We start from the raw sequence: 27,993 nt of genomic DNA, 5'->3' as shown, positions 1-27,993 counted from the left end.
GCCCCTGGCTCCTGGCTTTGGCAAGTAATCAGTCCTTAAGTGAAACCAGAACCAGTGTTTAAGTGAAACCACCCTCCTTGACTTCATGGAGCTGAGCCTGCCCTCCTCCCTATAAGACACTCATACCCATAAGCCAAGAGGCCTTAAAGCCAAAAACAGCACCTATCCTTTAATTCCTGATTTGCTTCTGTCATGGGCAAGCAGGCCCAGGATCTCCGCCAATGAGTTCCATCCTCTGAGAGTGGGCTGATACTCTTGAGCCACTCTCGGGAACCCCCTTAGACCCCATCTCCTCTTCCTTATCCCATGACACTTGTGGACTCCTAGAGATGCCCTGCAATGCTGAACCCATGGCATCCCTCAGTCACCAGTAATGGGAGAAAGGGGCATGTCACCATTCCTCCCGCTGCAATCCCATCACCTGGTGCCCCGCCTGCCTGCTTCGCCATTGCCCTGCCCAGCTGCTTCATCCGTCACTGACGCAAGAACACAGGCTCAGTTCCCCCACCTTATTTTCCCCTCCCCCCTGCTTTGGGAGCCCTGGTGGCTCCATCTCTTATCTCACCAGTGTTGGAAGATCCTTGGCTTCCCAGATTCTGGGGAGATCAGGTGGTTGTCAGCTGGGTACACCCCCTCCAAGTACCTCATTTCAGAGCCACACACACCTGTGGTGTGGAAGCTCAGGCATAGGGCTTCTCCAGGTCGTTTGCCACTTCTGAGGTAGGCACGACTATATGGGCCCCCCTCCTGAGCTCACTCCCAAAGGGAAGAGCACAGCCCCATAGTAGGCTGTGAGTCTGCAGGTCTGGAATAGTGCATCCAGCTTCCTGAAAGGTCCTGTCATTGAGGTCTCTGTTGGGCACATTGAGATCCTGTACAGGTCCAGATGAGCACTGTGGACACGTATGTTTCCATCCAGGGATGACACAAGGTCCTGGGAAACACAGCGACCTTAAACAGTAGGGCCTGCCCAAGGTCACTGGCCTTGGTTCCCACCTCTGGGGACTGACTTATCCATGTGTCCCCAGAGCCAGCTCAGGGACTAGCACAGAGTGCCTTGTGCTAGGCTGACAAAGTGTGATGCACCCACAAAGTTCTCTGGGAGCTAACTGCTCATTTAAAGAATAGTCATGGATAAACCCAGCAAGGAGGAAGAGGCTCACCTTTGCTTCGTGGTAGAACATTGCCTTCTCCTCAAAGGAAAAAGTATGCCTGCATTTGGCAAATTTACAAATAGAGTGGTTAGATGGGGTGGCATTGTGTGCTAATATTCCCAAGTGGTCATAATCGCTACTTTTTATCGAAATCCTGTGTCCCTCAAGGGAAGAACTGCAGAGAGATGGCTAAGCCAGGCATTCAGTGAAAGCTGAAGACAACCTGGCCCCACTAGGAGCTCTCAGCTTTTAAATTTAGGCTTCAGCCAGAATCAGAAACCAGAGAAATGGGGGAGGAATGCATCAAGAAAATTAGATGAACCCTGGTTCCAAATGTAATGTCTAAGCATAGCTTTATGAACATGCCCTGGTAATAGAGAACTGCAATGGGTCAATCTGGCAGCATTAAATGACCGTCAGTGTGACTTGGGCAGGCGTGGAAGCATTTGGAGCCTATTTATATCTGCCATGGCATCGGTGTGCCTGCAAGTATCATAGCCAATCTTACTGCACTGTTTTCAAGCTCATGGTTACGAAATTAAGTTCTAAAATTGTTTAATTCATAAGGTAGATTTGTTGGGGAAACACCATCTCATATAACGCAGTATCCTCTGAGATGACATTGTATCTCACAATAGGATGTAATAACTGACGTCCATTTATTTTGTAAAATCCCAAAGACAGAAAAAAAACTGTGTTCTACATACTGTTTAATAAGGCAGAAAAGTATATACTATTTACTTTCTTTTTGTTAAGATGGAGTCTCGCTCTGTCGCCCAGGCTGGAGTTCAGTGGCATGATCTCGGCTCACTGCAACCTTCACCTCCTGGGATCAAGCGATTCTCATGCCTAAGCCTCCCAAGTAGCTGGGATTACAGGTGTGTGCCACCACACCCAGCTAAATTTTTTTGTATTTTTAGTAGAGACAGGGTTTCACCATGTTGGCCAGGCTGGTCTCAAACTCCTGACCTCAGGTGATCCACCTGCCTCGGCCTCCCAAAGTGCTGAGATTACAGGCGTGAGCCACTGCATCCAACTGTATTATTTTCATTGTCTACAAAAGACAGCGAAACCAAAAAGCATTGATACTCAAAACAGTAAGTTCCGATTCTGGAGGTCCCTTTTCTGCAGTAGACCCCCGGTCACGTGCTCCGGAAGAGCAGCACAGCCATCTCAATCCATATCCTCTGGAAAGCAAACCGCCTCAGTGGGCCCCCGCTGCCTCTTCAGCCTCACCGCCTGTGGGATGACAGATGTTTGGTAGGACTCCTGAAACAGCCTGTCCCAGACCTTCTGTCCCACCCACTATCCACAAAGAAATGGGAAGTTAAAGGTCAGAGCGGGAGGGCCAGCAAATAAATCCTGATATGTGTTAGGAACCAGGAATTAAAGAAATTAGAATGGATAACATTGGTTGAGCATTTAATTTGTGTCAGATCCCAGACCAAGAGCTTTACATTATTTCATCTTCATAACAGCTCTATGATGAAGATTTTTATTATGAAGTTATTTGTGGTTATGACGAGTCTATCATCTCCATTTCACAGATGAGGAAACTGAAACCCAGAAAAGGTAAGTAACTTTTTGGAGGCTCTTCAGCTGGGGAACAGTGGAGCCAGGATTAAACTCAGGATTGTCTGTCACCTTAACTCCTGCCTTTTTCTTAGCAGAAAAGTACTAAGTACAATGGAGGCATATACTGCTCTCCAAAGCTGAGAAAGTGTGACACATTAGAATAAATGGGCAGAACAGCACCCCAGCCAGGCTGCTTCAGTGTGTCCAAAGGAGGCTATATACTTATTCCCAGGATGTGGTCTGCAGATAGCCCCTTTTCTCTTGTTAATCAATGAGAGCTTGTTATGTTGCTCAGGTTGGCCTTGAACTAATAGCCTTGCCTCCTCAAGCGCCAGGAGAACTGGCCAGAGCCACTGTGGCTCCCAGATAGCCCCTTTTCTCATCACCTGAAGCCAAAAAGTCAGTCTCATGATCTTCCAGCACTCCCAACAGCCCAATGAGAATTTCTCAGCCAGTTCCCCCACCTCCTGCCCCAGACTTGGCTCTGACTTGGCACTGAGTTATAGCTATTTGCTTCCAGTCACCACCCCCCATTCCCAAAAGCTTCCAATCACCACCCTCCATTCCCAAAAGCCCCACAACCCTGGACACATAAGGAGATGCATCATGGACTCTCTGAGGGCAGATCCCAGAGGAAAGCTGGCCAGGAGTGTGTCAGTGGGTCTCTAATCCACATAGAGCCACACTCCCCAGGATTTCCTGGCTCTCCAACCTCTGTTGCATGCTCAGCTTGTTCCTCAGCTGGTAGTGGGAATAATTCTACTTCAGGGGGCAGTGGCAAGTTCACCTGACTTGGCTGCATTTCAGATCTTGAGACCACAAGCATATCAAACATTTAGGTAAATGCATTGATTAAAACCCAAACATTAAGACACACATTGATTATTGCCATTTCAGATGTGAATGTGGCCTTCTCCCAAGAATCCAACCCTCACATCCTTTGGGTTTTCCCAAGATAATCATATCCCGGCCCCTTCCACTCATTTCGGGCTCAAACATGTATTGCAGCAGTTCACTGGTTGTAGGGTAGGCTGAGTCACATGGGCTCCGGACCACTTGGGGTTCTCACCCAGATTTGGAGGTGGTGATCCTACCGGGTATGCCTTTCCCAGAGGCTGTCTGAGTGCTTCTCATGAGGAGAAGGTCCTAAACAACGGTCATGCATTGAAATGTGGGGCTGAGGGAGATGAGGTCACAGCAGGCTCCAGGTTGAGGGCCCTTCCATATAGCCCCCTGTTTCTCAGCAAGCCCTTAGGGGCTTAACATGGAGTGTGCGGAGCATGTCTGGCCTCTTGACTGGCTTTGACGTGGGCTTCCAGAAAGTTAATTAAATTTCCACAATGGTTTCCACAGGGAAATACAAATAAAGTTCTTTTGCAACAAAAATATGACTCCAAAATAAGCAGCAAAAAATTTAATGAGGTATTAAAAAGCAACATTGTTACTCTATGAGAACACAAAACAGTTTAGTATTGATACTCAAGTTATATAATGACCTGTATATTTAGGACTATATTAGATTGAAAACTTAGTTACCAAAAATTATCAATCCCCCACACACTCAAGCACATAGTCATGAATGCCTTGTATCTACGATTGAATAAAGACCAAATCTGCCTTGATGACTTACCCTGAAGGGCTTCTGTATTTTTGTCTGAAAATTTCAAACTGGGGAAGAGCAATGCCAGTTCTCTGTCAGCATCTTCTCTATCCCGGCTTCCATGGATGGCATTAAAGGGCATTTCTGTGCCGTACTGAGCCCGAAGACTGGGAACATTGGCAAAATGTAAAAGAAACAATTGTTTCATTTGAAAAGAAATGTTTTGCTTTCTGGCAACATGATCACCAACTACCAATCAGCACCCTGCATTCCTGTGAAATTGCTTTCTCTGCAGGAAATACTAAGAATGGCAGCAATGATAATAGCAGCTGGCATTTATTTGGTCATAGCAGTGCGCTGGGCACATGGTTGGGTGTTTTACCTACACGATCCCATTGCATTTTCGCCACAGCCCTATGAGAGAGACTGCTGTTGCCCCCGTTTTAAAGATATATGAGTAATGGTGTAAGGACAGGAGCTGCCATTTTGTCGATATTACTGGCAGAGGCGAGGACCATACCAAGTGCTTGATACAGTTTTGCATAGTCATCCTTGCAATAACCTCATAAGATAATATATTGCTATGATTTCCTGTGTGTCAAACACTACTCTCGGTGAGATACATACATGTATATATATACACTCGTGATGAATGCTCATATCCCCATTTTACAGTTGAGAGAATTCAGGCTAAGAAAAGACTTGCAGTGACCTAAGATCTGAATCCTGAGCTGGCTTTCACTAGCCCAGCCTGCCCCATATATAAATGTTCCTGGTTCCCTTCAGCTACAAAGTACAACTGCAGTCTCTTGGCCTCTAATTTTTTTTTCCTGTTGTCTGGGCCTGTCAGCTTCAAAGTCCAAGGTACAGGGGATTTGGATTGATGGTGCCAGGCTAAATACTCCTAAGTCCAAGGAGCAGACCAAGCCAGCCCAGGGCAATGTGCAGAACAGGGTACTCAGACTCTCAACGGCTCAGGACACCTGATGGGGAATAGGGTTGGATGGCGTTGAGACTACAGTGCTGATTCTCAGTCCGTACCCCAGAGTCTCTGACTGACAGGTTTGAATGGGGCCCTAGAATGTGTATTTTCCTGGGAGTATACTATGGAATTCTCTGGCTGAAAAGATAAAACAGTGACTGAGGAATGAATCCAGCAGCAGCCTTCAGAAGAGGACAGAGCAGGAGAGGAGGCAGCTCACAAAAGGCACTCAGCAAAGGCTGGGAACTGGACTGGTGTGGGAAGATGTCAGGGTCTCCCCTAATATATAAGAGGGAGGCTCCTGGCTGTTAGAGAGTCCTCTCTGTTACCCATGATTCTGGGCTAAACACTGAGTGGGTCTCAGCCTCCTGGGATGCAGGTTTTAAGATGGATGAAAGGACCACAGCTGGTAATGTTACCTTTCAGGCTGCTCCCTCCTGGCCACATTGGGGTCACAGGGGCCCATGATGGTTCGCCAGGTAGTGACCACATCCTCAAAGCCCTCAGTCCTGGTGAGGATCAAAAGGTGGCTTGGTCCACTGCACATGTGATGTACCAGCTTCTCAAATGCCTCCTAGGCACAGGGAGGGAAAACCGTGACCCAGGGCAGGAGCTGCTAGGGCCTGCAGAGGATAAGTAAGCCCATCTCACCCACAGGATGGGAGGGAGTTAGTGAGCAGCCTTGTTACCAGCCAGCATGCCTGTGGCCACTCAGTCAACTGCACCCTGCCTCTGCCTGGCCACCTCTGCCTGCTGTGGAGGGTGTCAGGGATTGGGTGGTAGTGATGACCAACCATTCAGAGAACCAAGAATGATGAGACTTTGAAGTAAACTCATTTAAGGATGAACATGAGATGATTATAAGTTAGGCAGAGATATTTAAAAGACCCTATCTATGGAAATTGTGTGATGCTGGATAACCAAAGGGAGAAATATAGCTGGTACTTCTTTTTTCATGCAATGCCTCACAACCCTTCCTCCCTCCTCAAGTAACAGTACTCTTGTTTTCCTTTGGGGAATAGCTCTTAGCCATTTCATTTGGTCCTAGTTTGACTGAGAAACATGATGCCTATTCATGCACACACACACACACACCCCTGACCTAAAAGGAAGGGCTGTGACCCAAGCTAGGCCAAAGCAGTTTCTAAAATGGTATGCTTGACACTTTGCTGCTGAGATCCCTAGCTTCCCTTTGTCTCCAAGCCCTTCTTATTAAACTCTTCCTTCAATTCTGTGAGTTATGGGCTATCCTTCTAATATCCTTCTTATTTCATTACTTAGAGTCAAAACCTTTTCTTTGCAACCAAAAAACTTTACCTGATACAGCCTATTGTCATTCTGAGAACAAATTCATGACCCACTTGCTGTTCCTATTTTGGTTCTTCATAGTTTCTTCTGTCACAAACTAATCTATAAGCATGATTTGGAGAAAGAGAAATGAGAGTGTGTTGAATGGGTGGAAGTAGGTGAGCTGACCTCTCCAGCTCTGTGTTGGTAGAAAAGTCGCATTTCTGCCTCTGTCATGGTTCTCTCTTCATTTGTTAGAATTTCAAACCCAGCTTCCTGAATCTGTAGAATATATATAAATATTCTGAAAGGGTAAATCAAGCCCAAATTCACATTAATTAATTTAGTTGAAAGGTAAAAAATAAAGACAGGCAAGATTAAAGGCTATGGAGACCCTTATCCCCACATTATCTGACCAATCAGATTTAACATTTTCATTTAATTGAATGGAGTTTGAGCTACAACCCCTTAGAAGTCATCTTACTGCACTAGGATATCACTGCCCAGTGCCCCATCCCTGTTTATCCACAAGAGAGGACACAAGGACAGTGGTGCACAGTAAGTGTTGTCTCTCTTACCTTCATAATAATCTCATCAGTCTTTCCATGGGCCACTGCATCTGGTTTAATGATGGCCAAGGTACAGGTCCTCTCTGATGAAACTAAATAAGCCAAAAGATGGTGCTATCAGATGCTGGTGTTTGAGGCTCTCAGGAAGCCTTTACACAAGGCCCCATTGTACCAAGTGCCAGGCACAGGCTTGGGCTCTCAGGGTTCCCTCCCTTGGCCTCTTAGTTTTACCCCTGCAAACCTGGACTCTGGTGGATGCAGCAGTCTGATGCCAGACCTCAGCCTCCATCTTGCTGCAAGGGACAGAGACTCAGAGACTGGCTCAATGAACCTGGGCAGGTGGCAGAGGAGGAACATGGGGAAAGGGATTGCTGAAAGACTACTTGGGACCAGAATTCCAGAAACAACTGAATTGAGTTGGCCTGGGGAGTAGGGAGAAGAGGAGGTATAGGAGAAAGTGAGAGGGGGGCCTGGAGCATGGGCAACAGAGGCCTGCCTGCCCTCATCCCTTCCTGTCACCCTCTCATGATTCCCAGCCTCTTCCGGCTGTCTGCAGTGTGCTCTCCTCTCTACTGGCTCTTGCGCTTCTGCTGCTTTTTCTCTTTTCTGTCATGTGGCTAAAAATGGCTCCTCTAGGCCCTGAGCCTGCATGATGTTCCATAACTTCTTAGCTCCAGCACATACTACCAGATTGCAGTTTTAGTACTCTCTCTCCATTCAAGTTCTCCTGAGAGAAGCCAGATTGCCCCACTCATGGGTTTGAGCCACGGTATCAGCCCTAGCTCACTGGCCAGTCTGCTGATTGACTGCCTTTGAAAGAGCATCCACCAGTCCAATTAGCTATGACAATGAGGGAGGTGCCACAGGATCAGAGTCCACTGCTGAGCCCCACAGGAGCTGTAGGGAGGTCTGTGTCTAGTCCATGAGCCCACTTCCATTGTCCTCCTGTTATGTTAAGTTGTCTTTGGTAAATTATCTATATTCTCCACAATCATAATGCTCCCATCACCTGTTTTGTTTCTCAGCTTTTACGTTGGTTGTGTTGAAATGAAACAAGACAATATCTACATTTAAAAAGGGCTTTCTACTCTGAAAATCTCAAAAACATTTACTGCAAAAGTATAAATCATTTCAAGCAACAAATCTGTTATTCCTCAGATTACTATTTCTAACATGTTATGAATATTTAGATTTTAAGAGACTCTTACAACAAATTCCATTATAAATTGACTAATTAGTGAGATCACCTAGCGGTAGAGGAAGAAGAGAAGAGACCAAAGCAGGAGCCTGGGGCACTTCAGCTTAAAAGGACACAAGAAAAGAAGCCAATGAAGGAGAAACTGGAGGAGAGACCAGAGACATAGAAGGAAAATAAGTCAAGTCGTGATATCTCAGCAAATCGAAGATAAGGTTTTGGGAAGGAAGACATTGTTAAGTCATCAAATTCTGCAGAAAAATCCCATAAGATCTGTTGGTGCCACCAGTAAGCACCATTTCAGGGAGTAGGGAGCACAGAGGCCAGATTGCAGCAGGTCAGGGCATGAATGGAAAATGAAGGCGGCCTAGAGTGTGGACAAAGTTCAGGAAGCTTGGCTGTGAATAAGAGGAAGGCTAGGGGCAAGGGCAGGATCTTATGTGGTTTTCTAGTGGGGAGAGACTTGATTTGGGAGGAAATCATGGAGGAAGGAAGAAAGAGGAGAGAATGCAAAAGGGGAGAAACAAATGTCTCCTGCAGAATTACAATCCCTGATTTTCTCTTCACCCTTGAAGTCTTCTTGCTGTCCTAAACTGTGCCTCCTCCCTTGTTAGAATCCAACTTAAACAATTCTTATTCTCCACACATGTAAAAACAGTCTATTTCAAGCAATAATTTAAAAAATCTTCCTCCTCTTATCAACATACTTCCTGAGGCTAATTCTGGTTTTCCCTCATGTCTCAGTTACCACCAAAAGACACTGTCCCAGCAACAACCTTCCTAACTCTTAGCTTTTTTTTTTTTTTTCACTCTATCAGGCCAAGTTGTTCTCATATGAAACCCAGGAGTGTAAAATCTGTGAGTTAATATTTGGGTAATACAAGAAAGAGGTTGTAGGGCTTGGGGAAGGAAAGGTTTTCCAATGTCTAACAAAGAGGTGAAAAAAGAAGCTTGAGCTTTTTAGTTCAAATAAGGACTAAGGAAATAAACACCAGCATCATTGCTTTCAATTATTGGTGTTGCTCCCTCCATTTTATTAAATGCAGCTTTTGTTGATGCTTGATAATTGTGATTAAAGTCACACCTGTTATATTTGAACATAATCAAAAGCTGTGAAATGTGCCCAAGATGCTGGTAAAGATCAGAAGGGAGATCGGACAGAGTATGTTTAAAGTCAAGTGACTGGAGAGAAAATATTTTATGGTTAAGCTTCCCAGAGTTCATCTGATTTATCTAGCAACAGGCTTCTCAATAGAAATCACATGGGCCAGGAGACAGTGGAATGACATTTCCAAAATACTGAAAGACAAAAAAAAAAGACTGTCATCCAAGAATACTGTATCCAGAAAAGCTATCTTTCAAATACGAAGGAGGGCCTAGTGAGGTGCTCACGTCTGTAATCCCAGAATCTTGGGAGGCTGAGGTGGGCGGATCACCTGATGTCAGGAATTCAAGACCAGCCTGGCCAACATGGCAAAACCCTGTCTCTACTAAAAATACAAAAAAAAAAAAAAAAAAAAAAAGATTTCTTTTGTTTTCTTTTGTTTTTTATTTGTTTCTACTCCTTTTATGATCTAAGATAAGCTGTCATCTCTTGAAAGTAACTTGCTATACCAGCCAGACACAGTAGCTCATGCCTGTAATCTTAGCGCTTTGGGAGGCTGAGGCAGGCAGATGACTTGAGGTCAGGTATTTGAGACCAGCCTGGCCAACATGGTGGAGCCTTGTCTCTACAAAAAAATACAAAAATTAGCCAGGTGTGGTGGCACATGCTGATAATCCCAGCTACATGGGAAGCTGAGGCAGGAGGATCTTTGAACCTGGGATACACAGGTTGCAGTAAGCTAAGATCGTGCCACTGCACTCCAGCCTGGGCAACAGAGTGATAATCCATCTCAAAAAAAGAAAATAATTTGTTATATCTATGTTTTCTGTGGCCAGGAGTGGTGGCTCACCCCTGTAACTCCAGCACTTTGGGAGGCCAAGGCAGTCAGATCACCTAAGGTCAGGAGTTTGCGACCAGCCTGGCCAACATGGTAAAACCCCATCTCTACTAAAAATACAAAAATTAGCTGGGCATGGTGGCATAAACCTGTAATCTTCACTACTCTGGAGGCTGAGACATGAGAATCACTTGAACCCAGGAGGTGGAGGTTGCAGTGAGCCGAGATCGTCCCACTGCACTCCAGCCTGGGCAACAAAGTGAAACTCTATCCCCCCAAAAAAAGATGTTTTCTCTAAGCCTCATGGTAGCCACAACACAAAAACTTATAATAGATACACTGAAAATGCAATGCTTAAAACATACTAGCAGAGAAAAATCACTTCAGCACAAAGGAAGACAGGAAGAAAGGAAGAGTTTGAAAACAACCAGAAAACAACAAAATGACAATAGTAAGTCCTTACTTACCAATAATAACATTGGATGTAAATGAACTCAATTTTCCAATTAAAAAACATAGAGTAGATGAATGGTTAAAAAGCAAACGAAACCTAGCTGGGCACAGTTGCTCACACCTGTAATCCCAGCACTTTGGGAGGCTGAGGCAGGTAGATCACTTGAGGCCAGGAGTTCAAGACTAACTTGGCCAACATGGCAAAATCTTCTCTCTACTAAAAATACAAAGAATAGCCTGGCTTTGTGGCACACACCTGTAATCTCAGCTACTCAAGAGGCTGAGGCATGAGAATCACTTAAACCTGGGAGGCGGAGGTTGCAGTGAGCCACAATCACGCCACTGCTCTCCAGCCTGGGTGACAAAGCTAGACTGTCTCAAAAACAAAAACAAATACCAAGAAATTAAGACCCAACTATATGCTGCCTAAAAGAAATCCACTTTACCTATAAAGATACGTAGACTGAAAGTGAAGGCATGGAAAAAGATTTTGCAAGTGGCAACCGAAAGAGAGCAAGAGTAGCTATACTTCGATCAGAGAAGGTCACTATATAATGATAAAGGGGTCAATTCATCAAGAGGATATAGCAATTATAAATATCTATCCACCCAACACCAGAACACCCAAGTATATAAAATACAAACATTAATAGATCTAAAAAAAGAGATAGACTGCAATACCATAATCATAGGGGACTTCAACACCCTACTGTTAGTGATGGACAGATCATTCAGACAGAAGACATACATCGGAGTTAAACTGCACACTAGACCAAACAGACCTAACTGACATTTACAAAAGATTTCACCCAACTGCTACATAAAAGACATTATTTTCATCAGCACATGGAATATACTCCAGAATAGGGCAAATTATAAGCCACAAAACTAGTCACAACAAGTTCAAAAAAGCAGAAATCATATATATCTTTTTTGACCACAGTGAAATAAAATTAGAAATCAATAACAAGAGGAACCTCAGAAGCTACACAAACACATAAAAATTAAACAGCATACTCCTGAACAACAAATGTGTCAATGGAGAAATTTAAAAAGAAAATTTTAAATTTCTTGAAACAAATGAAAATGGAAATATACATCCAAAATCTATGGGATACAGTAAAAGTAGTAATACAGTAAAGGGGAAGTTTGTAGCAATAAATACTTCCATCAAAAAACATAGAAAGACTTTAAATAACCTAATGATGCACCCAAATGCACTAAAAAAGCAATAATAAACCAAATCCCCAATTAGTATTAGGAAAAAAAATAATAAAGATCAGAGCAGAAATAAATGAAATTAAGCCTAAAAAATACAGATCAATGAAGCAAAAAGTTGATTTTTTGAAAAGATAAACAAAATCAATTAACCTTTAACTAGACTAAGAAAAAAAGAAAAGACCCAAATAAATCAGAAAGAAAATGGGGACATAACAACTGTAAACCACAGAAATATAAAGAATTATTAGGTACTATTATGAACAACTATATACCAACCAATTGAAAACCTAGAAGAAATAGATAAATTCCTGGATACATGAAATCTACCTAGATTGAACCATGAAGAAATAAAAAAAAAAAACTCAACAAACCAATAACAAATAACAAGATCATAACTGTAATAAAAAGTCTTCTGCCAAAGAAAATCTCAGGACCTGGTGGCTTCAATGCTAAATTCCACCAAACATTTAAAGAATAACTAATACCAATTCTGCTCAAACTCTTCAGAAAAAAAATGAAGGGAGGGAAAATTTCCAAACTCATTCTATGAGGCCAGAATTGTCCTGATAGCAAAACCAGACAACAACACGACAAAACAAGAAAAGTAGGCCAATATCCTTGGGAAACACAGGGGCAAAAATCCTAAACAAAATACTAACAAACCAACTTCAACAACACATCAAAAAGATTATTCACCATGTGGGATTTATCCCAGGGGTGTAAAAAGGGTTCATCACATGTAAATCAATAAATGTGATTCATCAAATCATTAACAGAGCCAAGGAAAAAACCATATAATAATTCCAATAGATGCTGAAAAACCATTCAATAAAATTTGAATTACCTTTATGATAAAAACCTTCAAAACACTGGCTATAGGAGGAACATCCCTCAAAACAATGAAAGCCATGTATAACAAACCCACAACCAACATCATAGTGAATAGGGAAAATTTCAACACCTTCCCTCAAAGATATCAAATAAGACAAGGAGGTCTGCTTTTACCACTTTAATTCAAAGACTCCACCAAAAAAACTGTTAGAACTGATAAAATCAGTAAAGTTGCAGGATACAAAATCAACATACAAAAACCAGTAGCATATGTATATACCAACAGCAAACAATCTGAAAAAGAAACCAAGAAAGCAATCTCATTTGCAATAGTTATAAAGAATATAAAATAGGTAGAATTTGATTTAACCAAAGATGTGAAAGCTCTCTACAAGGAAAACTATTAATGCACTGATGAAAGAAATTGAAGAGGACACACACCCACACAAATAGAAAGATATTCCATGGTGATGGATTGGAAGAATTAATATTGTCAAAACGTTAATAGTTCCCAAGGCAATTTACAGATTCAATGCAATCCCTATCAAAATACCAGTGACATTCTTCACAGACATAGACAAAATAATCCTAAAATGTATATGGAACCACAAAAGACCCCAAGTAACCAAAGCCATCCTGAGCAAAAAGAACAAACCTGGAGGCATCACACTACCTGACTTCAAATTATACTACAAAGCTATAGTGACCAAAACAGCAAAGTATAAAAACAGACACATAGAGAACCCAGATATAAATCCACACATTTATAGACAGCTCATATTAACAAAGGTGCCAAGAACATAAAATGGTGAAAGGACATTCTCTTCAATAAGTGGTGCTGGTTAAACTGGATAACCGTATGCAAAAGAATGAAACTACACCTCTATTTCTCACCATATACAAACATAAAATCAAAATAGATTAAAAGCACAATTCTAAGACCTGAAACTATGAAACTATCAAAAGACAACATTGGGGGAATGCTCTAGGATATTGGTCTGAGCTAAGATTTTTTTTGTGTAAGTCCTCAAAAGCATAGGCAACAGAAGCAAAAATAAATGAGATCACATCAAGCAAAAAATAGGAAACAAAGCAAAGGAAACAATCAACAAAGTGAAGAGACAATCCACAGAATGGGAGAAAATGTTTGCAGACTAGCTCTCTGACAAGGGATTAATAAGCAGAATATATAAGGATCTCAAACAACCCAAAAGCAAAAAGAAAGATAATCTGACTTTTAAATGGGCAAGCGATCTGAGTAGACATTTCTTCCAATAAAGGCATAAAAATGGCCAGTGAGCATATGAAAAAGATGCTCAATATCACTAATCATCATGAAAATGCCAATCATAAAATCACAGTAACATGTCATCTCACCCCAGTTAGAATGGGTAGTATAAAAAAAAAAAGTCAAGGAATAATGAGGTGAGGATGTAGAGGAAAGGGAATGCTAATATACTGCTGGTATGAATGTAAATTAGTAAGCCAGAATGGAAAACATTATGGAGGTTCCTCAAAAAACAAATATAGAACTACCATATGATCCAACAATCCCACTACCATGCATATATCCAAAAGAGAGGAAATCAACATATTGAAGAGATAGCTGCACTCCCGTGTTTATTGCAGAAACATTCACAATAGGCAAAATATGGAATCAACCTAATGGCCCATCAATGGATGAATAAAGAAAATGTGGTATATATACACAATGGAATAGTGTCCATTAATTTAAAAAATTAAAATCCTGTCATTTGCAGCAACATGGATAGAATTGGAGGTCATTATGTTAAGTGAAATAAGCCCCCAAGCCAGAACGACAAATCACTCATATGTGGGAACTTAAAAAATGGATCTCATAAAGATAGACAGTAGAGTAGTCTTCACTTCCAGAGGCGAGGAAGTGGAGAGAGAGAGATGAAGAAAGGTTGATTAATAGGTACGATCTACAGATAGAAGAAATAAGACCTGGTTTTCAACAGATCAGTAGCGTGACTATAGTTAACATTAATCTGTTGTACATTTCAAAATAGCTAGAAGAAAAAATTTGGATATTCCTAGCATAAAGAAAAGATAAATATTTAAGGTGATGGATATCCCAATTACCCTGATTTAATTTTATGACTATATCAAATTATTTCATGTACTCTGAAAATATGCACATCTATTATATGTCAATTTTTTTATTATACTTTAAGTTCTGGGGTACATGTGCAGATCTTGCAGGATTGTTACATAGGTACACACATGCCATGGTGGTATGCTGACTCCCTCTGCCCTTCACTTACATTAGGTATTTCTCCTAATGTTATCCCTCCCCACCCCCTGCTATTGCTCCCCTAGCCCCACACCCCCCAACAGACCCCAGTGTGTGATGTTCCCCTCCTGTGTCCATGTGTTCTCATTGTTCAACACCCACTTATGAGTGAGAATATGCTGTGTTTGGTTTTCTGTTCTTGTGTCAGTTTATGGAGAATGATGGTTTCCAGATTCATCCATGTCCCTGCTATATGTCAATTTTTAAAAGAAAATTAAAAACCATTAAAACCATTAAAAAATCTCCTCAGAGTTCAGATTGCTCAGTAAACTGAATACTCATCTGTTTTCAACACACATCAAATATGAGTCTGCTTTGCCTTTTTCCCTTGCTCATTGGTTCTCCACTCACCCATGTCCTCATCTTCACCTTTGTTCTTTCCATGGGAAACACATTCATCTTCATCAGAAAGAGCCTCATCTTTAATCTAGTACAAATTGGTTATTAATAGAAAGTAGTTAGCTAATTAACATTACCACTAAGACCTTCAAAAAACCATAGAAACTAAAAAAAAGCAAAGCTCCAAAACACAGGAAAAAAAAAATGGCAAAATTTACAGTCTGGGAAACTTTACAAGACCCTTTTTGGTAGTTGGGTGATGGTATGGGGCTGCCAGAATTAGAATACAAGAAAATCCATGCTTAAGTTTTAGAGTCTGCCTCTTTTCATAAGCATTAAGTAGAGAGAGAGAGAGTTGATAAGAAGACAAAGAATTGAAATGTAAGTAAATATTGAGAGATTGACTACGCAGTACAGAGAAGTAGTAAAGAGAGATAATATTCCCTTGGAGGAGGCATATGAATGTAAGCACTTGCAGTTTTCTTTTGTGAGGGAAAATCGCCAGCTTTCTTGTGGAAAATATGATTTGATTCTAATCCATTCTATAAAAAATTGAGCTTTGCTATTTGGAATTCAATAAGAAAACTTGAACAATGAACATGGAACAGTGTTGAGTCAGATTTGGCAGATGCTTAAAGCACCAGGAAATACCTCTCTACCTAAGGTGTGTTGATTTTCAAAGGCAGACATTTGAAGAACTGGCAGTCAGTGTTATCATGGAAATAATTTATCAAAATCACAAGCTATGCTGATTCTGCTTCTCATGTTAATGACAGAGCTTAATTTCTAAGTTAAAGAAATGAGCCCCCTGGGTTCACAAGTAAAACCTTCAGGAATGTGAGCCAGTGGGTCACTAGGAGAGATTTCACCTCCTAGTGTTGAAGTGGAAGATGAAGGGGAAATGGATAAAATAAATTAAAGCGCTCTGGATGAAAGAGATGCCTTTTATAAGAAGGTTTCAAAATGCACACATATCACCAGGGCACAGTGCTCTCCTGCATGAAGAACAGACCTAGGTGAAACTTTTATGAAGCTGTCCACCAATGACTCCAGGAAAGTCGGGTGAGGGGTATGGGAACTGCTGATCCTGCCCTACTAGTGCACTTGTGAGTTTGCTGCTTGTAGAAGTGACCTCCAGTTACCACTTTCCGTTCTCTGCCTTCAGCCAGCACTTTCTTTTCCGCCTCCAGCTGGTCTAGGATGGTTTTCTGCAGCAGTGGGGCATTTGCTCCTCTAACCACAGCCACCAGTTCTCCTCCCTAGAATATGTTACAAACAGCATGAAATGCTCTTGGCAAATATTAATCTCTTTCAAGAGATGGCAAGAGTGTCTAGGATTGTGCCCACGATCAAGGTCTCTCAACCCCAGGTCCATGCAGGGTGCTCACTTCTGCTGCCTTCCTTTGGCAGGACACCCTGAGGTCTGCTCTGATCTCTGGCGATCAGAGACTTGGTTGAGTAGACGCGGTTTTCCTGACTCTACAATGAGGGGGCTGATCTGAGTGAGGAGGTATATCGATCCATTGCCATCAGGACCCAGCAGGTGGTCTAAACCTAGGAAGCCAAGTGTGAAACAGTGGGCCCTAAGTGGCATGGAGCTGGACCATGGATGTCACACCCAAGGACATCCAAATTATATTTTCAAAACACTGAACTGCTTGGCTTTCTGAAATAGTCCCTCTCATTTCTAAATTTCTATAAACACATCTTCACATTTGTGATTAAATAAAGTGAATGAAGAGCTTGTCTGCCCCATAAAGGAGTATCTATTTTTACTAAACATTTCCCTTTATGGAGCAGAGGATAGTAATCTTGAAACCCTGTGCTCTGAGAGTGAAGTCTCAGTCTAGAGTGTTCATGAGCCAGGAAGGAGCTTGTGCATTTGAGTGACTGGGAGTCTTTCCTCATGTACAGCAAGTCAGGAAGATCGCCCTAGCACAGTGACCACCAGGGTGCTGTGTCACCCACCTCCTTGGGTGCAGGGCTGACAGGCCATCATCCTAGTCAGCAACTTGCATCACGACCTAGACTTGGAGGTGGGAGAGTCTGTATGTAGCCAATATCATAAAAACAGACTGGGAGGCATCAGAGAAAACAGTATCACTTGTTTGAATCCCTGAGGTCTCTTGGTGGTTCCCATTAATTCTCCCAGGAAGAATTAATGTCAGTGAGCTGCTTCTATTTTGAACTCTAATGATTTGCAATCATCAAATAGTTCTGGTTCTGAAAATGTACTTACTGCATAAAACAGAAAGGTTGGCTCACACTTCCCTCGGTACTTTTCGAGGACATCAAGATGATCTGCCTCTGCCTAAAGAAAACCAACTATCAGCAGGCAACCCTGAGTGCAGCAGGTACAGGGCCCGATTGATTGGTGGGAGACCACACAGGTGACGGAAAACCCCCAGGATGGCCTTCCCCAAGTAGAGCCCCAACTTGCTCTCATGCTGCTCCGACTAATCAGAGCTGTACTGTAAAATTGCAGACATATACTCTCTTGAAGGATCAAATGAGGAGGTAGCAAGGGTATCTCCTGCTCCATGCAGCTACTGCACCAGTGTAAGGGAGCTCTACTGTCTAATGTCCTTCTGCAGCCATGACTGATAACCAAGGTGAAAGTCTTCAGGCGCTGCCTTCAGTGTCTGAGAAACCTGCTGCACGCGGGCGTAAGAGATCCCCATGCAAGCCCTTCTGCAGCGCATTCCCCATGGAAGCACTGACTGCCTGCCAAAGGAGGAACTGCAAAGTCCTTGAAGTCCAACTTCTTGAGAAATTAGTGTGAGTTACATTTTCTCCTGTCTTACTGCCTATGAACCTCAAACCCATGCAGCATATCAACAGTGTCTCTTGCACACTTCCCTGGAATTTATTCCCATTTCCATACATTAATCCAAATAAATATCTGCTAAAAGTTCCCCTTTATGGAGCAGAGTATGGAAATCTTAAAACCGTTTGCTACAAAAGTGACATTTCAGTCAAGTCAACAGTGTTCATGAGCCGAGGAGATGAGGCTGGGGCGGCGGCTCACGCCTATAATCCCAACACTTTGGGAGGCTGTGGTGGAAGGATTGCTTGAGCCCAGGAGTTCTAGACTAGCCTGGGCAATGTAGTGAGACCCTGTCTCTAAAAAAGTCAAAAAACTAGCCAAGCATGGTGGCATGTGCCTATGTAGTCCCAGCTAGTTGGGAGGCTGAGGTGGGAGGATCACTTGAGGCAAAGGTTGCAGTGAGCCGTGATCCCACAACTGCATTCCAGCCTGGGTGACAGGAGAAAGGAAAAAGAAGAAGGAGAATATGCATTTGAGTGACATATTTCTTCTCTTCATACAGCACCAAGAACTGCTCAAGCCAAGAGTGATATAAGGAGGAGGGTGGGGAATAGGAACCTTCATAGCTAGAGAAATTAGAAAGTATCATGGCAGTATCAACAAAAAGTCCACAGTGATTCCTTTTCAATGATCTGGAAAAGGCCTCTCTCACACTTCTCCTTCCTGACTGTTTTAATTTTCAGATTCTTTTTACAATGTTGTATGACTGTTGGCTGAGAAAGAATCTTACTAATGCAAAGTGCAGAAGGTCCAGGCCGACCTCGATCCTCATCTTCTGAAAGAGGCTCACCACGGGTTTGCAGGGGCCACACCAGCCTTGATAGACATCAACAACTGTGTGGAACCAAGAAGCAGGAACACTCAATAGGCACCAGCTCCCACGACGCCAGGCAAAATTTATACCTGCACATTCTAACCCCCCTCAAATGGACATTCATTTGCAGGAGTATCTAGATTTACTACCCCATGAGATTATAAGCACACATCTAGCCTCATTCTTACGAACTTGGTATAATGAATTCTAAATATAGTGAAGTATAGCAGAAAATTATTTTCTTAATATGGCTCCTTTACCTTAAGGGTTCTTCAGGCTACATTTAGGGTTAGACCTAACACACAATGGGCCTCAAAGATATTGGAATTAGACCGAAACTGTCTATTCTAAAAGGGAGAGGTCACTGTAGGTGACCCAGCAGCACACAATTGACTTTTATCTAATGCTTTGATAATAAACACCACTTTGACCTTTTCCTCTGACGAATTAAAAGCCACTTTCTTTGGGTAGTTTTATTTACTTTAGAAAATCAACATTTTTCTCCCAGAAAGTGAGCCTGATAGAGAGCTAGAGAGAAACTTGGATATCTTTTTCTTCTTTAGTCCCAATCTATAGTGCATGTCAAGGCTGGATGGTGGGGAGAGATTGCTGGAGGGGAAAGAAGAGCAAACTCAAGTCTAAACAGGCTGGGTTTCCAGTACCAACCAGAAAATCTAAGACAAGCGATCACAAAGGCCACCAGACATCCAAGCAGGAGATGGGGGCAGGAGAGTGGGATTTGGGTTCCATAGCATCCAGGTAGAGGAGAAATTTCTGGGCTTTTCTGAAGACAAGAGTTTCACAATTGGCTGGGCACGGTGGCTCAAGCCTGTAATCCCAGCACTTTGGGAGGCCGAGGCAGGCGGATCACCAGGCCAAGAGATCGAGACCATCCTGGCCACCATGGTGAAACCCTGTCTCTACTAAAAATACAAAAATTAGCTGGGTGTGGTGGCGTGAGCCTGTAGTCCTGGCTACTCCAGAGGCTGAGGCAAGAGAACTGCTTGAACCCGGGAGGCGGAGGTTGCAGTGAACCGAGATTGTGCCACTGCACTCAAGCCTGGCACCTGGCAACAGAGCGAGACTCTGTCTCAAAAAAAAAAAAAAGTTTCACAATTGACAGATTTTTAAAATTTCATCCTACTACAGTTATGTGGGTGAAGGCCAAAAAAGGCATTTGGGTCAAGCCAGGAAACAGTCCCTGAAGACTTAGAGGGCCCTGTACACAGGCCCACTGAAAAGGGCAGGTTTAAATCCCAAAGGAAAAAAGCTGGGGCTCAGTTAGCCTAAATTATCTGTGTTGTATTTGTATTGATAGCGCACCCACCATTTCTACCAGCTTCTCCCTTCCTTTTGGACGCCCTGGCTCTGTGAGGAGTGATAGGCACAACTGCACCTTCACAAGGTTAAGGAGGAAGCAGGGGTTGGGGGTAGGGGGTGGGAGGAACCAGAGAGGAAGTGTTTAATTTGACTTTGAGTGAGAGGAAGCATAACAGAGAAGCCACATGGAAGGAATGGCAGAGACAATAAAAAGGTGTGTCTGTGTGTGTGCATGTATGTGTGTGTGTATGTGTAAGCCTAAAGGACTTTGGCATGTTTGAAAGCAGGTGAGAATGAGCCAGCAGAAGGCAAGATTTCCAAGATGCTGGTGGTTCACTTTGGAAGCAAATTTCTCCTGGCTGGAGAGAGAGAAAAGCACATATCTATTTATTTACATGCTCCATATCTATATATTCCTCTAGTCTGCCTGATGAGAAGGAGCAGAGAGGAGGCCCTGCTGCCTTCAGTCAATAGAGGCCCTCGAACCACTTAGACCAGGCTTGGCAGAGGGTCAGTGCTCAGTGGATGTTAGCCACTATCACACAAGGTGCTTAACAGGGTGGTTGGCACATGATACATTCTCAAAAAATTATGGGATGGTGGTTTTTTCACGGTTGTTAAAGAAATAGAAATAATGATTTGTTTCACTTGGAGCCATGTTCCAGTTGCCCAGGCAAGACACATGGACAAAATAGTTAAGCATTGGCACCATCAAAAAGGCTTTATAATCCCTCCAACAGTAGAGTATGGCAGTACTCACACCCACACAACTGGATCAGCATTTAGCATTCACTCAGCCTAAATCCGAGATGAAAAAGCCAATGCTGGCCAGGCACGGTGGCTCACGCCTGTAATCCCAGCACTTTGGGAGGCCAGGGTGGATGGATCATTTGAGGTCAGGAGTTTGAGGTCAGCTTGGCCAAGACGGTGAAACTCCATGTCTACTGAAAATACAAAAATTAGCTGGGCGTGATAGAATGTGCCTGTAATCCCAGCTGCTTGGGAGGCTGGGGCAGAAGAATCACTTGAACCTGAGAGACAGAGGTTGCAGTGAGCCGAGACTGCACCACTGCACTCCAGCCTGGATGACTCCATCTCAAAAGAAAAAGAAAAAGCCAATGCCGTTGTGTTTAGAGTCCAGGAGAAAAGCCGTGATGGTCTTTCCCTACAGGGGCTACAGCAAGCAGGGTGTGTGCTGGAGGGACTGAGACAGAGTCTAACTCCATGTGCCCTAGGGGCTCCCACTAGGGATGTGATCATGCAGAGGTTCCAGAAAGATTTTATACAAGGAGGCTAATTTTCAGTTGGGTCTGGGAATAAGAAAGATTTCTACAGTTTGTGATGAGCCATGATATCCCAGGTAGTAGGAACGACAGTAAAAAAAAAAAAAAAAACAACAGTAAAATAAAGAAGTGGGAAAACTTGTGGCATGTTTAGGAAACATGTTAGAGCTCAGGACACACCTCAGGAAATGGTGGGTGAAGGAGCTGGAAAGACAGACCAAGTCATGAGAGACGGAGGGGTTTGAATGCTGAAGTCATTTGGTGGAGGGGGTGTTAATGGCAAGGCTAAGATAAGACACAAGCACACTGAGCAGGTATATTCGCAGAGAGAAAAACCGAGCAGGCACACAGAGTAACAGAGCACAGAGATATCTGCAGTAAATGAGAAAGAGAAGAAAAGAGTAGGTGAGAGCAGGTGGTAGGCAGCCTCTAAGATGTCTCTAATGATCCCCACCTCTGGTCCTCGTGTACTTGTGTAATCCCCACCCTGGAGTGTGGGCTGGACCTAGTGACCAGATTCTAATGAGCAGAGTATGGCAAAACCAATGGGATATCACCTATCTCAAGATTAGGCTAACAAGAGGTTGTGACTTCCAACTTGTGCTCTCTCTTAGAGCCCTGTCCTGGGGTAAGCAAGTTACCAGGCCATGAGTAGCCTCATGGAGAAACCAATGACAAGAAATTAATGTCTCTGGCCAACAGCCAGTGAGGACCTGAATCCTTCCTACCAACAGCCTCATGAACAAGTTTGGAAGTGGATCTTCTTAGGTCTGCCAACAGCCACACAAAAGAGCTTGGAAGCAAATCAGCTCCTCATTGAGCCTTGAGATCCCCTATCTGACACCCTAACTACCCTGGTAAGACACTCTGAGCCAGAGGCACCCAACTAAGCTATACCCAGAATCCTGACCCACAGAAACAGGGATATTCAATGTTTGTTTTAAACCAGTAAGTTTTGGGGTAAATTGCTATGCAGCAACAAATAACCGATGCGAGGAGGGTTGGGAAGGCCCATAGACAGTGGCTGTGCTGTTTCCTAATGACTGCAATCCCAGGTACCAGTCCCAGTGATGTCTGGCTCTCCTTCCATCCTTTGAGTTCCAAGAGATCCCCTGTATTCCTTTCAATGCATTCTCTTTTAATGCCTGAGGTACTTAGAAGAGGTTTTCTGTTAATTTTAACACCAAACAACCCTGAGTACTTAGTACTGACTCATTTCCTGAACTGAATCCACTGATGTTCAAGCCAGATACACACACACACACACACACACACACCACCTGGTTTTATGAGGCTGAAGGTAATAGGAAAATGGTGTTCATTGCAGCCCTTCTCTTCATGGTTCATCACACCATTTAATGATTTTGAAAAGAATGGATCTAAAAACTTATTTTACTTCGAATTACCAGTTAGTCCTTTGGAACTGAGCATTTCCTCCCAAAGCTCTTGGGTGCTGATGTTGACCTAAAGCCAAAGAGGATCAAATGCCATATTACTGAGGGCACAGGCATGGAAACAACTGAATCAGTTTGCTCTAGATTTCTCTCTTTCTAGCTCTGAAATACTTACAAGTTCAGTTCAAGTTATCTTCTCTCCCCTGTCTTTTCTCCTTCCTTCTCTCCCTGCTTCCCTACTCAGAAAAAAACACACTATCCTAAGAATGATGTGTACTAGTCTCAGGCATTTAAAAAATAATTTTACATGTTATTTGTCCAGAAACAATATATAAATTGTTTTGTGTCCTTAAAATGTGCATAAATGTATCAAACTGTAGGTTTCATTTTGAAATTTGTGTTTTCACTCAGTATCAGAATTGAATTGAATTTGTTGCCATTCACTCAAGTTTTTTTTTTTCTTATCCACAGAGTTCGGTTTTATAAATATGAAATACAAGGAGAAATACATATTATCCCTCTTCATAGTAAAAATCTTTTTTTTTCTTTTTTTTTTTTTTGAGATGGAGTCTTGCTTTGTCTCCCAGGCTGTAGTGCAGAGGCGTGATCTCAGCTCACTGCAACCTCTGCCTCCCAGGTACGAGCGATTCTTCTGCTTCAGCCTCCTGAGTAGCTGGGATTATAGGTGCCCACCATGATGTCCGGCCAGTTTTTGTATTTTTAGTTGAAATGGGGTTTCACTATATGGCCAGGCTGGTCTCGAACTCCTGACCTCAAGTGATCTGCCTACCTTGGCCTCCCAAAGTGCTGGGATTACAGGTGTGAGCCACCATGCCCAGCCAATAGTAAACATTTCTGTATAATATTTTTTACTTTCCAATAATTTCAAACTTATGGAAAGTGTGCAAGTACAGTATAAAGAAGATTTAGGTTTTTGTTTTTAGGTATTTGAAGGTAAGTTACAGCTTTTTATCTCATTACCCCTGAATATATTATTCCTACATAACACAATATAATAATCAAAATCAGGGGAAAAAAACACTGACATATTGCGAACATTTAATCCTTAGATAGGATGCAAGTTTTCCTATTTATCCCATAATGTCCTGAGTAGCAAAGGAGCTAGTCAGAAACATATGCTAGATTTATTTGCCAAGTCTCTTTAGTCTAGAATAATTCTTTAGCCTTTCTCATATTTTCACAATGTTGACACTTTGAAAACTACGTGCCAGGTATTTTGTAGACTGTCCCTCAGTTGGGCTGTATCTAATGTTTCCTTCTGACTGGATTTAGACTGTGCGTGTTTGGATTGGTTGAAATTGGCTGGACTGATTGGCATGTTGGAGAAGCTGAAGATCATGTGAATAGCAGGTGCTGGTACCTAGCAGGTGATACACAATTTCCATCTGCCTGTTACTGATGATGTTCGCTTTGATCACTGGATTAACATGGTCTGTCAGGCCTGTGGTCTGTAAAATTATCCTCCTTTCCTTTGTAATTAACATATTTTTGTGGTGAGCTACTTTGAAACTATATGAATTAAAAGACCACCAAAATTACTACTGGTTTTTGTTATTGTTATTTTGAGACGGAGTCTTCCTGTGTCACCCAGGCTGGAGTGCAGTGGCATGATCATGGCTCACTGCACCCTCTTCCTCCCAGGTTCAAGCAATTCTGCCTCAGCCTCTCAAGTAGCTGGGATAAGAGGCACCTGCTACCACACCCGGCTAATTTTTGTATTTTTAGTAGAGATGAGGTTTCACCATGTTGGTCAAATTGGTCGTGAACTCCTGACCCCAAGTGATGTGCCTGCAGCCTCCCAAAGTACTGGGACTACAGGCGTGAGCCATCGCACCTGGCCTACTACTGTTCTTAATACAGGTATTGTAAGGTCTGTGTCCCCTTAAAAAAAGATAGGATGCATTATTGGCAATAAGGGCAAGAAACATGTAACACCTGCAAATCCTCTATTAAAAGTCCCTTTTTTGGCCAAGCGTGGTGGCTCACGCCTGGAATCCCAACACTTTCTACACTTTGGGAGGCCAAGGCAAGCAGATCACTTGAGGCCAGAAGTTCGAAACCAGCCTGGCTAACATGGTGAAACCCTGTCTCTACTTAAAAAAAAAAAATACAAAAGTTGCCCTGGGTGTGGTGGCATATATCTGTTATCCCAGCTATTCGGGAGGCTGAGGCATGAGAATCACTTGATCCTGGGAGGTGGAGGTCGCAGTGAGCTGAGATTGTGCCACTGCACTCCAGCCTGGGCAATAGGACAGAGTGAGATTGTCTCAAAAAAGTCTCTCTTTTAAGGAAGCATACTCCTTACTTTTTAGTTTCAATGAAAAGGAAAAGGAAAAGAAACCCAGAAAAGTCTTCTTGGTGCCTTAAATGAAGTAAGATCTGGATTGATATACCCCTGGGTCCACAATTAGTCCTGAGGAAAGTGATAGAAGCATTACCACCCCTACCCAGAGGCTCAGCCGTAAGTCACCAGCAACTCTCTGTGGCCCACCCTTGTCATGGAATGAGCCCCACTAGCTCTGGGGCCAGGACTCTGGGCAGTTGAAGAATCTCAGCCCTGGGAGCTCGGCAGGAGCAGAACAGTGTAGGAACTATCTGGACTTCACTAAGCCCTGCATTTGGTAGGGAATGTGTGGCACCTTTTAACCAGACTGCCCCTTGTGATTTCTGCCTGTCTCAGTCACAAATGGAACCCTGACTAACCTTGCTGAGAGACAGGACAAGGTTCCTGGGTCAGCCAACTTTAGGCACTGCTTTCAAGGGATTTACCTTACAGAGAGGTGACTTTTACACAGATGCTTCAAGGTAAGAGGGGAGAGGAGGCCACTCACTCTCCTCCCTCAGCAGGAGGGAGCACTTACTTTGAGTACTCAGAGCCTAAGTAATACACATGAACAAATAACAACGTTGCTAACAAAAGTTATTACCCCCATAGGAGATCTACAGCATCAACATATGAACTGACCATAATACGGGACAATAACATTAGAGACACCACAGACTGCATCAGATCAGCCAGGAAGTGTCTAAAGAAGTCTCATCACAGCTCTGCAGGTGATGTATTATCCCTCCTGTCTATGTAAAGGATATGGAGGCCAGGGAGTTGAGGAAATGAGTCACACAACAATGAATGGTAGGACCAGTTGCTCAGAATTTACTTTGCCCAGAACATTCACATATGAAGTGCCTTCTAATTCTAGAATCCTAGAATATCAAGGCTGGAAGAAGGCCCTTGGGGATAATTCACACAACATCATCATTCCATGGATGGGCAAGCTATAGCCCAGAGAGGTTATGTGATGTAGTCAAAGACACAGTTGGCTCTAGAGGACACAAGAACAACATCATGTCGTCTGACTTCCAGGCTAAATATCCCACCCCACCCCACACCCCTCCCACCCGCAACATGGACTACCCTTAGAATAATGCTGCTTTCCCTGCCCATTCCTATTTGTTAAACCACTAGGCTTTTGAACTCCACATGTAAACTGCTGATCCCACTGAGAACAATAAGAGAGAAACCAGATGTCTCAAAACCGCTAAAGCTCTACTATCCAGGAGATGCTGTAGCCTGAGTATGCATCTTATTGGGGCCAGCTGATGATGAGACATTTTAAAGTTTGTTTTAAAATGTTCCCATGTTACAGATCATCCAGATGATCTCCTATGACAAAGCACTCTCCCAATTCCAGGGTCTATGCCTGCATGCTTTCACCATCACTTCAGAATCAACCACCAAGAAGAAGAGCAGTTGCTGTTTTCTGAATTCATTTGTCCCAGGTGCAAATGAAGTAAGCACACTATATATCAAATGCCCAGCACATAATATATCTCAAAACATATTTGTTAATAAGTGAAATTTTATGAGAACAGTGGTGGGAAAACTGGGTCTCCACAGAGCACACAGTTACAGACTCATGCCCAAACTCAAAAGAATCTGTACTGTATTCTCTATGCAAGCTGCAGTTATGTTTCAACAACAACAACAACAAAATAATGGTCACATCGAATTATGTTGATTCATATTTTCCTGGTTTGTAGTTTTATTTAATGCATGTTTAGGTTTTATGGTTGTATAAGCACTATCAATATAAACAGCTTCTACTCAATTTTGTTTGCATAAAATGTGTCATCACTGGGGCTCCAAGATAAGTTTTGTCCCTTTAAGATGGAAGGGTACATCACTCAAGTTTGAGAACACCGTCACATATTGCTGGCAAACAGAATGTCACTTTTATACCGCAACCCGCTCCAATCACCCTCCTCTTCCCCGACCCCAACCCAATGCTGGAAGCTAGCGCCCCCTGAGGCTTACCTGCAGGACAATTTCCTTCTTCCTGCTGCCCATGGCTCTGCAAAGAAGACGAAGCCCTGTTACCGCGGCCGTGGGCCGTTCCCCCGCAGCCGCGCGACAAACCGCTGCGCGGATCAGCAAGCCCAGAGCCTCCTTCAGACAAGCCCCCCACTACGGCCCCCGGCCCCTTTTTAAGGTGCTTCTAACTGGCAGCAAATCAACACATTGATACAAAGTGAACACCCCACGAGGAAGCGGAGCCTGCAGCCCGCAGGCTCGTGGCTCGCCGGGCGGTTTTCTGGGGATCTTCGAAACCCCCTCCCCACCCCAGAGCCGGCCAGGGGGCGCGCGCGCAGGCCCGAGTCAGTGCGCGCTGCGCGGTGCAGCCTGTCGGGCACGGGGTCGCCAGGAATTCGGACAAAAAAAAAGACATGGGACCCTCTGTTATCCCTGCTGTTGTCATGGATTACTGGGAAACTGAGCCACAGCGAACGACAGGTACACGCTCTTCGACGCGCCGGAGTCACCAACCGAGTCTGCTGCGACCTAGCCGCGGTCGTCATGGCAACCTGGC

General features: G+C 43.4%; 1 protein-coding gene across 19 annotated transcripts; it reads right to left on the bottom strand.

Moving 5' to 3' along the window:
• Positions 1-1,796: 1,796 nt before the first annotated feature.
• NME9 (NME/NM23 family member 9) lies at positions 1,797-27,990 on the bottom strand. 19 transcript variants are annotated; one of them, XM_078354142.1, is made up of 13 exons: positions 27,951-27,990; positions 27,441-27,477; positions 23,280-23,340; positions 23,117-23,174; positions 19,024-19,127; positions 17,706-17,777; positions 16,609-16,725; positions 15,479-15,554; positions 7,177-7,259; positions 6,788-6,880; positions 5,731-5,885; positions 4,360-4,496; positions 1,797-2,393 (listed from the first exon to the last, which is right to left on the bottom strand). In XM_078354142.1, exons 4-13 carry the CDS (start codon positions 23,139-23,141, stop codon positions 2,359-2,361), a joined length of 897 nt encoding a protein of 298 aa, XP_078210268.1. In that variant the 5' UTR covers positions 23,142-23,174; positions 23,280-23,340; positions 27,441-27,477; positions 27,951-27,990; the 3' UTR covers positions 1,797-2,358. The 19 variants fall into 19 exon arrangements, 17 of the variants coding, with proteins under 17 accessions (XP_078210268.1, XP_078210267.1, XP_008982019.5 ...); XM_078354141.1 differs by having other exon boundaries at positions 27,890-27,985; XR_013528621.1 differs by lacking the exon at positions 23,280-23,340 and having other exon boundaries at positions 6,629-6,880; positions 27,858-27,985.
• Between the last annotated feature and the right edge of the window lie 3 nt (positions 27,991-27,993).

Source organism: Callithrix jacchus, chromosome 17, assembly GCF_049354715.1.
Source record: "Callithrix jacchus isolate 240 chromosome 17, calJac240_pri, whole genome shotgun sequence".
NCBI classification, from domain to species: Eukaryota; Metazoa; Chordata; class Mammalia; order Primates; family Cebidae; genus Callithrix; species Callithrix jacchus.
Note: the sequence above shows the minus strand (reverse complement) of the source record. Positions and strands in the feature narration are given on the sequence as shown.

Bases quoted from the DNA above. Each gene is read 5' to 3' on its own strand.
- NME9 (XM_035277925.3), bottom strand. From the start codon at position 27,982: ATGACGACCGCGGCTAGGTCGCAGCAGACTCGGTTGGTGACTCCGGCG. The intron at 27,478-27,857 runs GTCCCATGTCTT...TCTTCTTTGCAG, and splicing joins AACAGCAGGGATAACAGAGG to AGCCATGGGCAGCAGGAAGA. The intron at 4,497-5,730 runs GTAACATTACCA...CAATGTTCCCAG, and splicing joins AGGAGGGAGCAGCCTGAAAG to TCTTCGGGCTCAGTACGGCA.